This window comes from Oryctolagus cuniculus, chromosome 4 (assembly GCF_964237555.1).
Source record: "Oryctolagus cuniculus chromosome 4, mOryCun1.1, whole genome shotgun sequence".
Taxonomy (NCBI): Eukaryota; Metazoa; Chordata; class Mammalia; order Lagomorpha; family Leporidae; genus Oryctolagus; species Oryctolagus cuniculus.
Genome location: NC_091435.1, coordinates 151,191,502 through 151,205,059, shown reverse-complemented (window position 1 = coordinate 151,205,059; position 13,558 = coordinate 151,191,502). Strand labels below are relative to the sequence as shown.

The following is a 13,558-nucleotide window of genomic DNA, read 5'->3' as shown; positions in this document are numbered from 1 at the left end:
CACATGGCTGCAACAGCCTGGGCTGGGCAGGCCAAAGTCAAGAGCAGGTCTCCTACACGGGACTCAGGTACTTGAGTCATACCTGCTGCTTCCAAGGTGCATTGGCAAAGAGCTGGATTGGAAGTGAAACAACCAGTTCCAAGTGTCAGCCTCAACCACAGTGCATCACAATGTCAGCCCCTAGTGTAGGTTTACTTAAATTTAGTATATTATTTCACTTAAAGCTGATTGAAGGCTAAAGAATATCTAATATATTATTATTATAAGGAAATGAGAAGAAATAACACTGGAAAAAATGATATCCCAAACTAAAATGAATTTGAGAGAGCACTTAGCATTTTTACAGCTTGTTTTATGTTTTTAGATTAGTGCCTCCTTTTTGTTAAAACTAACCTTATGCAGGCTATCAAGGAATTTTCAACAAATCACCACAGAGAAAGCATACAGTGTATGTAGCTTGACTATGTGGAAATAAAGTTGAACTCGGTAATGGAGAGATCAGTAGAAGATTTCAAGCATTTGAAAACTAAGCAATACACTTTTTGGTGCTTTTTAAATATTTGAAAAGATTAATAAACTCTATAAATATCAAGATTGATCAATAATAAAAGAGAAAACACAGATTACCAATATCAAGAATAAAAAGGGAGACACCCCTACAGACTGTAATTAACCAGTGGGTTGAAGAAGAAATCACAGTGGAAGATAAAAGTATTGTTAATTAAAAGATGAAATGTCAGGCTTGTAGGATATAGCTAAAGCAGTTCTTACGGGGAATAGGGAACAGCTTTAAATGAGTCTATTAGTAAAGATAATAGAATCAGCACTCTAAGCTTGTATTTTAAGATGGTAGAGAGAAAAAAGCAATCAAACTCAAAATGAATGGGATAAAATAAGAGGAAAAGTCAATCCAGTTTCCTGCTAATGCACCTGGGGAGGCAGTGGAGGATGGCCCAAGAACTTGAGCCCCTGTCACCCTGTGGAGACCTGGATGGCGTTCCTGGCTCCTGGCTTCCCTCTGTCCCAACCTCAACCGTTGCAACCATCTGAGGAGTGAACCAGCACACGGAAGATCTCTCTCCTCTCTCTCTCTTGCTGCTGTGCCTCTCAGATAACTTGAAGACCTAACAGATAAGACATCATATTTGGAATGTACAGATGGAACATTTCTTGTTAAAATAGAAAATGTTCCAATTCTTCCTTTACCGTTAGGTTCTAGTGTAGGAAATACTGGTAACTCTAAGGATCCTGGTATGCTTAATTTCCACGTTTTTTTTTTTTTCTTTTCTTTTCTTTTCTTTTCTTTTCTTTTCTTTTCTTTTCTTTGTAGGCTTGTTATGCTGCCTCCACAATTGGATATCTGACTGGCAGGTAAGCAAAAATCTGCTTAATTTCAACTACTTAGATGGTTTTGGATGGAACCATTATATAATGGTTGAAGAATTTGTTGACTTGAAAAGATTATAGAAGGTGGCTTTTAAAAAAGAAAAATAAATTTAGAACTTAGGGTTGGATCAAAAGGATAATGATGCCAGAAAAGTATTTTAGGATAGAACAAACTGTCATTTTGCAGAGTGAACCACCGGTGGTCAGAGAGTGAATTGATGTGTTATACCTCGTCTTGGATCTCCTAACTGCTGTGGCATATTTAGTTCAAAATAGTTTTTCCAGGGAGTGAACCAGCAGAATGGAAGACCTCTCTCTCTCTCTGGCTCTACCTGTCTCTGTAACTTTCTTTCAAATAAATAAAATAAATCTTTGAAAAAAAAAAAAAACTGTTCGAAAATGAGATTCCTGGGGCTTGTTCTACTGGTTCAAATTTTTAGTGTGTGTCCATGCTTCCTAAGAGTATACTCACCACTCTTTTATTAAAAGTTGATAAACAATATTTACTTTAGATTACTTGGAAAATATATATAAAGTATATAAAAAGGAAACTAAAATCATCTATGATCCAACAACTGTTAAAGAATTTTTGATATTTTTCCAGTTTTTAAAAATATGTTAAGCAGAATTGTTGACTCTTACTATAATTTCTGTCATACTTTTTTATTTAAAAAAAATTTTTTTTTTTCATTTGAAAGGCAGAGAAACAGAAAAAGATCTTCAGTTCACTGGTTCACTCCCTAGGTACCCATCACAGCCAGAGCTGGACCAAGGTGAAGCTAGGAGCCAGGAACTTCTCCAGGTTTCCTACATGGGTGCACGGGCCCAAGAACTTGGGCCGTCCTCCATTGCTTTCCCAGGCACCTTTGCAAGGAGCTGGATCAGAAGTGGAGCAGCCAGGACTATGCCACAATGCTGGCCCTGAAATTTTGTTATTTGAATGGACTTCTAGAGCTGCACTGTCTAGTATAGGAGCTCCCAGCACATATGACTATTTACATTTAAATTATCTAATTAAAATTAAATAACATTTAAATTACAGTTGCTCAGTTGTAGTAAACACCTTTTTTATAGTTCTTTTTGTTAATCTTTTCCAATTATTATACATGATTTGTTCATTTATTTATTTGAGAGAGTTACAGAGAGAGGGAGAGACAGAGAAAGGTCTTCCATCCGAGGTTCACTCACCAAATGGCCTCTATGGCTGGAGCTAATCAGGAGCTAAGGCAATCCAAAGCCAAGAGCCAGGAGCTTCTTCCGGTCTCTCACACGACTGCAGGGACCCAAGCACTTGGGCCATCTTCTACTGCTTTCCCAGGCCAGAGCAGAGAAGCGGCTGGAACTTGAACTGGTGCCCATGTGGGATGCTGGCACTGCAGGCTGAGGCTTTACCCGGTACACCACAGCACTGTTTACCTTTCTTCTGACTTAAAGTACTTGAATAACTGTTTACCAATTATAGTGAAGACTTGTATGTCCTGTGAAGTCAGGAAGGTTTCCATACTGCTTATAATAAAATAGATTTTGTTGGGGTGGGTGCTATAGCATAGCAGGTTAAGCCTCCAACTGCGACGCTGCCATCCCTTATGGGCACCCATTCTGGATCGAGCCGTTCCACTTCCACCCCAACTCCCAACTAATGACCTGGGAAAAGCAGCGAAATATGCTTTAAGTCCTTGGGCCCCTGCACCCATGTGGGAAACCCATAAGAAGTTCCTGGCTCCTGGCTTTAGCCTGGCCTAGTCCTGGTTGTTGCAGCCATTTGGAGAATGAACCAGTGAATGGAAGATTCTCTGCTTCGCTTCTCTTCACTTCTCTTCTTTCTTCTCTTCACTTCTCTTCTTTCTTCTCTTCACTTCTTTCTTCTCTTCACTTCTCGTCTCGTCTCGTCTCTTCTCTCTCTCTCTCTCTTTCTCTGTACTCTGCCTTTTGAATAAAAAAATAATAATAATAATAATAATAATTTCTGTTTTTCTTGTAGGCCAGGAGTATGCCTTGTTGTTTCCGGCCCAGGTCTCATCCACGCTTTGGGTGGTATGGCAAATGCAAACATGAACTGTTGGTAATCAATCAAATTATTATTATTGATAACATTTCCCTAAAGTGTCACTGCATGAACTGAGTAGAGGTGATCTAGAAAGATTTGGCAGAGAAGTCTAATTCACAAACATAATGGAAAGGTGATTAATCGGAGAGTAAGGAGGGGAATGGGGAATAGGGAGACAGGATGAAAGATACAAAGTATAATTTATGTAGGATAAATTAGTCTATAAACCTAATCTTCCCTCCTAGTACCTTTGTAGCAAAAATATTGTTAACTGTATTGTACCGTGTACTAGAAATTTTCCAAGAGAATATATTTTAGGTACCTTTACCACACACAAAATGTAGTTATGTGAGATGATAAATGTTAGTTTAGTCTATACTCATGTGAGTATATGCATATCAAAATGTTGTATGCCTTAAGTACAATGGAAAAAGTATTTGGAAGAAAATTTTAAAATGCCAATAATTCTTTAACACTGTTAACCTTTTAGAATATCCTTCTGTAAATACTTAAGTATGTGTTTGTACAAATATGTATGTATTTAGTTTTGTTTACCATAAATGAATAATTTTAAAGAATTTTTTTATTTAAAAGACACACAGACACAGAGATGGAGAAATTCTTTATCCTCTAGTTTACTTCCCAAATGCCTGCAATGGCTGCGACAGGCAGGGACCCAGCTACCTGAGCCGTCACCGGCTACCTCCCAGGTGCTTAGTTAGCAGGTAGCTGGCATCAGGAGTAAAGCCAGGACTGGAGCCCAAGCATTCTGATATGGAATGTGGACGTCCAAAACAGCGTCTTAACTGATGTGCCAATCACTGGCCCAGGAATTTTTTTTTTTAAAGATCCCAGCTAAGTATGTAGAACTGTCTTAATTCCTCAGCTTTTCATGGTTATAAAGATAATTGGATTCTTACATGTATTGAGCTTGCATTGTAAGCTGCTTATTATTTGTTCTCTGACCTTGCCCTTTACTCCATATGGTATTTTACAAACAAGATCAGGTTGAAGGAGATTATGCTGTAATCAGTTCATAACATATTTAATCTTCTCAGTGGGAAGGACATTGTTTTCTGAATTTTAAGATTTTATTTATTTGAGAGGCAGAGTTACAGACAGAGAGAGGGAGAGACAGAGAGAGAGGTCTTTTCCATCCACTGGTTCACTCCCCAAATGGCCACAACAGCAGGAGCTAGACCAAACCAAAGCCAGGAGCTTCCTCGGGGTCTCCCATGTGGGTACAGGGGCTCAAGTACTTGGGCCATCTTCCACTGCTTTCCCAGGCATATTAGCAGGGAGCTGGATGGGAATAGGAGCAGCTGGGACAGGAACTAGCACCCATATGGGAGGCTTGGCCTGTTATGCCACAGTGTTGGCCCCATTTTTCTTGTTTATCTTATCCTGTGGTGTTTTTTTTTTTTTTTCTCTCTCTCTCTCTTTATTATCTTGCAGGGTAGTAATAAGGAGGAACACCACTCGCTTTGCCATTTCCAAAGAGACTAAGAAAATGTAAACTTTCTCTTCCTGTTACCCCAAAAATAATAGGAGAGGAGTAAAAAAGTGTTTTATGTCACTGTGTCTGGAAGTTTAGCATCCAAAAGGGGCTTGATGTGATTACTAAGTACACACTGAACAAGTTGATCTCTATTTTTGAAGGAGGTCCATTTCTTATGCATTTTATATTTCTCTAAAATTAAGAAAGGTTCTTTGTATCAGATTGCTTCCTAAGTGTTTTTTTATGATTGATTTGAAAGGCGCACACACATATACACACACACCCATACTTGAACCAACATCTGCTGTCTCCCAGGCTCATTAGCAGGATGCTTAATTGGAGATGGAGGTGAGATTCTCTCTCCGGCACTCCAGTGTGGAATCAGTATCCCAAACAGTAGCTTAACCCACTGTGTCAAGAAACCCAGCACTGAATCTAATTTTATTTTTAAAGGAAAATGTGTTTTTCTCGTTCCTCATTTTGTGAATGTTATGCATTGGGCACCCTGCTGATGTTATTTCTGATCCCCTTTTGTTAATGACCCATTTCAGGCCCTTGATTGTGATCGGTGGTTCCTCTGAAAGAAGTCAGGAAACTATGGGAGCCTTTCAGGAGTTTCCTCAGGTATCCAGCTCCATAATTTCTGTCACAGTTACACGGTCAGGGGAAAGCTATTAAACACTCCTGCCTGCAAGGTCAAAATAATACTAATAATATAAATAAATCAGAAGTACCTGAGGCAATTTAAAGGCAATTTCCTTACTACAAGACAATCTTAGGGCAGATGTTAAAAAAAAAAAAAAAGAGCTTAAGCCTTGCTTAGGAGAAAACAGTCAATACCCATTTTGAGATGATTTTAAATTCTGAAAATAATTTCCTCAGAGAGCCAAGCAGTAGGAACAAAAATGATTTTGAATTATGCTTGCCAGAGTTTAGGAAACAAAAATTGAGAGAAAAAATCCTCAACATGATTATAAGCAGATCTGGACAAGATTATTTTCAAAGGAAGAAGGAAAATATTTCAAAATTAAAAGAAACTTAAAAAATTTGTCAGAAGAATGTGTTTCAACTATGGTTATAGGTAGCAGATAGGTGAGAGTAAGTGCAACTTATGAGGTAAATATATCTGAGTATTATGGGACAAGTTAAGAGCAAAGTTAAAATCAAAGTCTATTGGTAAATCAGGAATCACTGTGAGAACTTCAAATTGTAAACAAAATTTTATAGTTGATAAACTAATGTACACTGGCATAGATCAGTTTATTATATTCTTGGAAGAGAATTCAGTTCTACTTAGTGGTAGATAATAAGTTATTTAAAATATACTGATATATTGAAAATATAGGTAAAGTAGAAAAGCTAATCAAAATGAAATTTCAAGTTACTACAAAAACTGTATAGATGAAAAAAGAAGGATCATGTCCATTCCAAGTATCTTCTTCCTGAAAAGAATAATTGTTTATGGGGCCCATGTTGTGGCATATTGGGTTAAGCTACTGCCTACAGTGCCAGCATCCCATATGGCACCAGTTAGAGACCCTGTTGCTCCACTTCTGATCCAGCTCCCTGCTAATATGCCAGCGAAAGCAGTGCAGGATGACCCAAGTCAGTGGGCCCCTGTACCCATGTGGGAGACCTGAAAGAAGCTCCTGGCCTCTGGCTTTATCCTGGCCCAGCCCTGGTCGTTGTGGCCATTTGGGGAGTGAACCAGCAGATGGAAGATCTCTCTCTCTCTCCCTCTCTGTTTCTGTAACTCAGCCTTTAAATAAAATAAATCTTTTTAAAACATGGTTTATTAAATTAAAAGGAAAGATTGCTGATTTAAAACCCAAATGTCTGGTTTTATTTTTGAGATTATTTATTTGAAGGCATAACAACAAAGAGGGAGAGGGAGAGAGGGAGACAGAGATCTGCCATCCACTGGTTTACTCCACAGATAGTTGCAGCAGCCAGATCTGGGCCAGGCTGAAGTCAGAACCCAGGAGCTCCACCTGGGTCTGCCACATGAGTGACAGAGGGCCGAGCGCTTGGGCCATCTTCCACTCCCTTCCCATGTACATTAGCAGGAAGCTGTGTTGAAAGCAGAATAGTCAAGACTCGAACCAGCATTCCAGTAAGGGATGCTGGCTGGCATTGGCTTAACCTACTGCACCACAACACTGGCCCCCAAATACCTGTTTCTTGTTGAAGTCCTTAAAACTAAAAGTCATGACTGAAAGTTGGGGGAGGGATAACTCTTACCTTTGTCATGCATATGGGACCAAGACTACCAACTGCTACATCAATTTCACAGCAGAAGGTATCAAGAGAAACTCTATATAATGCTTCAGGACACATGAAGGATTATTACTGAACTCACATGTTCCAAACAGCATAGCAACCAAATGTGCCAAAGGAGAAGTTGCAGCAGTATAAGAACAGATTGTTAATAGAGGAAGATGTAATAGATGAAGTCTTGTATTCCTAGCTGTGGAACTGCTGGGTCCAAGGGTACGCTCACTGTGATTCTGCATAGACCTTGTTGCCCTCCCTTCACTTACATTCCCTCCAGCAGTTTATGAGAGTGCCTGTGTTCCTGTGTTGGGATACATGATAGATATTATGAAACCTTTTATTTTTTTTGCTAATATGAGAAATTAAAATGATGTCTTGGGTTTGATTTGCAACTTCAGTCATACTGAGGCAGAAATTTGTACTTTGAATAGGTTTTAAAGAAATATTCTAGGTAATAAATCTTCTCCAACTTGCCTCTAAACACGATAAAAAGTAATGATTTAACATTTCTGTGTTCCTTCAGAAGAGTAATATGCTTGTTAGCTGAATTTTAAGTGATTTTTATTTTCACTTTCCATATAGGTTGAAGCTTGTAGATTATATAGCAAGTTCTCTGCTCGGCCAAGCAGCATAGAAGCAATTCCCTCTGTTATTGAAAAGGTACAGTACTTAGTAACAAGTTCTCCAAGTCAAATACTTTTTCTCATTTGCTCATACTTATGCTATTTTTATTCTCAATAAAATGAATGATGATTAGGAATATACTCAGGCTATTAAAAATGACTTTTTTATATGTTTATTTTTCATCTACTTGAAAGGCAAGCAACAGAGAGAGATGGGGAGAGAGAGGTGTCTGGTTCACGCCTCAAATGCTCACAACAGTCAGGGCTGGGCCAGACTGAATCCAGGGCCTGGAACTCCCTCGGAGTCTCCCATCTGGGTGGCAGGGGCCACTTGTGCACTCATCCACTGCCTTCCAGAGTGCACTAGCAGAAAGCTGGACTGGAAGCAGAGTAGCCCGGTTTTAAACCCTGCACTCTGTTCTGGGCTTCAGTTGTCCTAAGCGATGGCTTAACCTGCTGTGTCACAATTCCTACCACAAATGACATTGGTAAAAACAAGCTATTTACATTCTTTTTATTTAAGATGCATTTATTTTTATTTGAAAGAGTTACACAGAGAGAGAGAGAGGTCTTCCATTCACTGGTTCACTCCCCAGATGGTCGCAACAGCCAGAGCTGTACTGATCCAAAGCCAGGAGCCAGGAGCTTCCTCCTGGTCTCCCACATGGGTGCAGGGGCCCAAGGACTTGGGCCATCTTCTGCTTTCCAGGCCACAGCAGAGAGCTGGATCGGAAAAGGAGCAGCTGAGTCTTGAACCAGCGCCCATATGGGATGCCGGCGCTTCAGGCCAGGGTGCTAACCCTCTGTGCCACAGCGCTGGTCCCAAAAAGCCATTTACATTCTAATGTTCACTGTCATTAACGTTTAATTATGGAAACAAAGAGGTAAAGTAAATTATTTTGGGGAAAAGTTTCTCTTTTACTTAATTGTATAAATTATTTTAATTATACAAAAGAGAAATGTATGATGAACCCCTGGGCACCCTTTCTCTTATGCTGTTTAAAAGGTTATTTTTAAAAATTGGGACTGGGGCTGGCGCTGTGGCATAGTGGGTAAAGCCACCACCTGTGGTGCAGGCATCCCATATGGGTGCCGGTCTGAGTCCCGAGTGCTCTACTTCCTATCCACCTCTCTGCTGTGGCCTGGGAAAGCAGTAGAAGATGGCCCAAGCCCTTTTGCCTCTGCACCCGCATGGAAGACCCAGAAGAAGCTCTTGGCTCCTGGCTTTGGACTGGCCCAGCTCTGGCTGTTGTGGCCAATTGAGGAATGAACCAGCGGATGGAAGACCTCCCTCTCTCTGCCTCTCATTCTCTCTGTGTGAACTCTGACTTTCAAGTAAAATAATAAATCTTAAAAAAAATTGGGACTAATACATATAGGACTATCCATTAGTTAATGAAACAACATGTTGCAAATTAATTTCAGCTAACCAACGTTTATTGTGAAATTACCTTTGAGCTGTTTCAAGTGCATGAATTGGAGAAGCCATTTGACACATATTACAACATGACAGTTTCTGAGAACTCTGCCAATCATGAGGCTTGAGAACCAGGTGAAAGTACAAGTTACAGTCTAAAACTTGGCAGGCACAACCTGGTGAATAATTTCCCAAACTGAAGTGTAATAAAACATGAATTTTTTTTACTATTTTATTTCAGAGGTAGAGAGAATCTTCCATCCACTGGTTCATTTCCCAAATGCCTGCAACAGGTGGGGCTGAGTGGACCAAACCTGGGAGCAGGGAACTCAAGTATAGGTGGGCAGGATCCCAGAGTCTGCACTGCCAGAAAGCTGGAGTCAAGAGCTGGAGCTGGGACTTGAACCCAGGCCGTTTGATATGATCTGAGCTTCTTACCTGGTAGGCTAGGTGCCCACCCCTAGAACATGAATTTTAAAGTGTTAAGTGAATGCTTGTTTTCTTTTCCTTCTTGTAAACAAAAATACCTTTAAAAAGATTCAGACTCACTGGAGGATGTTTCAATTTAAATTATAATTGATTGTTTCTCCAACAAAGACTCTTCAAAACTTTAAAACAGTATTCATTTCAAAGTTTTAAATCAACTTCAAGTGGAACACAATAATAAGGATTGAGATTTTAAAACTCTTTTTATTTATTTATAATAAACATAGGCAGTAAGAAGCAGTATTTATGGCCGCCCAGGTGCTTGCTATGTTGACATACCTGCAGATTTTGTGAACCTCCAGGTGAATGTGGACTCTATAAAGTGAGTAGTAGTCCTATCCAAATTCTTTCTTAATCGTGTTATCATAATGCTTACCTTTTTTGAAGAAGTTTTATGGCAGTTTGTAAGTTAGTCTCCATTTGTCTTAACTTGTGACGATTTAGTAATTAACTTCAATCCTACTTAAAGGGGTTAATTCTCTTAATTAAGATGGTATTATTTAGTAATTGTATTTGAGTTTAATTACTAAATTAAATACTTGGAACTTCCTGAGTTCTTTATTTGAATTTATTCTTCCAGTGATCGTAAATATATATTCCCATAATTTAGTGTATATTATTGAATATAGTCACGGTATAAGCCAAGAGGTGAGGTGCCTGTTGAAGAATTACTAGGACTCAGCATAAGAAATATTTGTCTACTGTGTCTCTCAGTGACTTAGTTACTCCAGCACAGATGTTTGTTTTGTCATGTCCCCTCATTTCTCAAACACTTCATGAAAAGGAGTATGAAAAACACTTTTTTATTGACATCTAAATCACCCCTGATTAATTTGCGTGCTTGGACTAATGTATCAACCTAGGTGCCAATTAGTGTTTCCCTGCTGTTGTAAACCAAATGGTTCTTTTTTTTTATTTATTTGAGAGGTAGACTTAACAATCAGTGAGAGGGAGAGACAGAAAGGTCCTCCCTCCATCGGTTCACTCCCTAGATGGCCGCAACGGCCAGAGCTGTGCCGATCGGAAGCCAGGATCCAGGTGCCTCCTGCAGGTCTCCCATGCGGGTGCAAGGGCCCACGCACTTGGCCATCCCCCATTGCCTTGCCAGGCCATAGCAGAGAGCCAGATAGGAAGTGGAGCAGCTGGGACTAGAACCGGCGCCCACATGGGATGTGGCACCACAGGCAGAGGATTAACCTACTGCACCACGGAGCTGGCCCCCACAAATGGTTCTTTAGTTGCTCTCAAAAGTCAGTGGGTCTGCTGTGCACTCCGTATACCAAGAGTGATCTCTCTGTGGCAGAGCCAGATAAAAAGGACATCTCCATTCTGCATTCAAGCTGCTTAATACCTGAACATGATAAAATAATATTGGGGAGGGGACAGGCAGGCCTCAGGGAAGTTAACTCTGTGAACCTTCTTTTAAATTTTTGTAAAAGTTGACTACTCCTTTTTAATACATAGTCAAATATTTGGAGATTATTAAATGTCTAAATTTTGTATAGTATGATTTTTATTAAGACAAATACCACAGTGAAGAAAAGCATTTTCAGAAATACTTAACTGTGATAGCTTTAACTCTTGTACTATTAAAATATTCATTGATTCTGTGAGTGGAAATAGAGTGAAGAGATTAAATGTATGAGATTTCAAATAGAATGACTATTCCAATCTGGCCTCTGCCATGTGCCACCTGCAGACCTTAGGCAAGTTCTTTTCTGAGTCTTTTTTGTCAATGCTGAAATTGAAATAATGGTAATACCTAGCCTCAATGTTTTGAAAATCACATGAGAGTAATTGGTACATAGTAAGTGTTAGGTACTAGCTTTATTTATTTATTTTTAAAGATTTCATTTATTTATTTGAAATGCAGAGTTAAAGAGAGAGGAGAGAGAAAGCTCTTCCATCTACTGCTTCACTCCCCAAATGGCTGCAACAGCCAGAGCTGGGTCAGGGTGAAGCTAGGAGCTTCTTCCAGGTCTCCCTTGTGGGTGAGGGGCCCAAGGACTTGGGCCATCTTCCCTGCTTTCCCAGGCACATTAGCAAGGAGCTGGATTGGAAGTGGAGCAGCTGGGACTTGAACCAGCGTCTATATGGGAGGCTGACACTGCTGGTGGTGGCTTAACCTGCTGTACGACAGTGCCAGCCCCAGCTATTAGCTTTTAGTATGGTGTCTGCTATTATTCCAACAGCTTTCTCGCTACTATGGTGCAAAGTCATGAACCCAGATTTCCTGTGGATAAGTTACCCATTTGACTTTTAGATGATTTTAGGGAATACATGTTCATTTACTAGATGGAATAGTGATATTATTATGGTTGTATGGGAGAAGGGCCTAATCTCTAGAGCTGCATGGGCAATTTTCTAAGGGTGAACTTTCTTCATGCTTACAATCTACTTTAAAATGATTCAAGAAAAAAAAAGTCTGTGTATGTATGAGGTAAAATAGTAAAATGATATTAGTTTTTCAAATCTGTGGTGGATATAAGGGGTTTATTGTGCTATGTTTTTCTATTATTTTTATGTATTTGAAATTTCACAAGAAATGTTGGAGTCGGCCTCTTTTCACAGAGCTCTTCCATTCTAGGTACAAGGAGTGCTGCCTGCCCCCGCCCGTTAGCATGGCAGACACCTCTGCCGTGTGCCAGGCAGCATCGGTCATTAGGAGCGCCAGACAGCCGCTGCTCATCGTCGGGAAAGGTAGCACGCAACCTGCTGGGCTTTTGCAAGAATACAGGATACAGGTTCTTTTTAGGAGTTGTCTTCATTTCTTTTAACATCTGCTTTAACGTCTGAAATTGGAATGAGCGTTCTATTCATTTAGCATTGTCTGTTTTGAAGTTACAGAATTGTTCTCCGTTTTCTAGAGATGTAACCCTTTTTTTTTTTCTTAAAGATTTATTTATTTAGAGATGTAACCTTTTTAGGAAACATTTACCCATTACATTTCTTTTGTTTTATGAATGAAATGTGGATTTTTTTATCCTGTAATAAAATTTTGAAAATCAGCAAAGTAGAAAGAAGAAATCTCTTCATTGGAAATAATCATTTTTAACAATACATACTTTTCTATTCCCTCCCTCCCTTTTTTGAGGTAGACATAGAGAGCAAGGGAGAGAGAGAGCCCCCATCTGCTGGTTCCCTTCCAGAATGCCCACAGTTGGGGCTGAGCTCCCCAGGGTCTGCACTGGCATGAAGCTGGAATCAGGAGCCAAAGCCTGCAATAAAACTCAGGCACTGCAGTGTGGGAGGTGAGCATCTTAACTGCTAGGCTAAGTGCCTGCTCCCTCGTACTCCTTCTTTAAATGCATGTTTTACATAGTATGACCCCATTGTACAGACAGTATTATATTCTAGTCATTTAACATTGTAATTTTTTTCATGGTCTTAAAATTATTTCCTGAATATAATTTTTAATGTTTATTCATGTATAGATTAACACTTTACTGTCAGATGTTTAAATTTTTGTCAGTTATTATTTACTTGTTTAGAGAATCTATGAAAAATGTTTGTGCCCGAAGCATTTTCTGTATTTAGGATTTAAGATAGATGCCCAGCATGAAAATCAGCCAAGGTTTAAGGCTTTTGATATGTGCTGCCAAATTGCTTTCTTCCAAGGTACTGACCAACCAAATTTTTTTTTCCATTTTATTTGAAAGGCAGAGAGAAATAGAGAAAGAAAGAGGTCTTTCATTCACTAGTTCACTCCACAGATGCCCACAATAGCCAGGGACGGGATAGGCCAGAGTAAGAAACCTGGAACTCAGTCCAGGTCTCCCATATGAATGGCAGGGACCAATTGACTCCTGTTGGCATTTCATTGTAGT

The 13,558-nt window shown here is 39.6% G+C and overlaps 1 protein-coding gene across 1 annotated transcript in view; it reads left to right on the top strand.

Moving 5' to 3' along the window:
• Positions 1-13,558, top strand: part of HACL1 (2-hydroxyacyl-CoA lyase 1) — a 45,200-nt gene that overhangs the window by 3,811 nt on the left and 27,831 nt on the right. The window contains exons 4-9 of the mRNA XM_002716184.5: positions 1,331-1,371; positions 3,368-3,448; positions 5,483-5,555; positions 7,788-7,865; positions 9,959-10,053; positions 12,319-12,431. Coding sequence (XP_002716230.5) covers positions 1,331-1,371; positions 3,368-3,448; positions 5,483-5,555; positions 7,788-7,865; positions 9,959-10,053; positions 12,319-12,431 — 481 coding nt within the window. The remainder of the gene's footprint in view (positions 1-1,330; positions 1,372-3,367; positions 3,449-5,482; positions 5,556-7,787; positions 7,866-9,958; positions 10,054-12,318; positions 12,432-13,558) is intronic.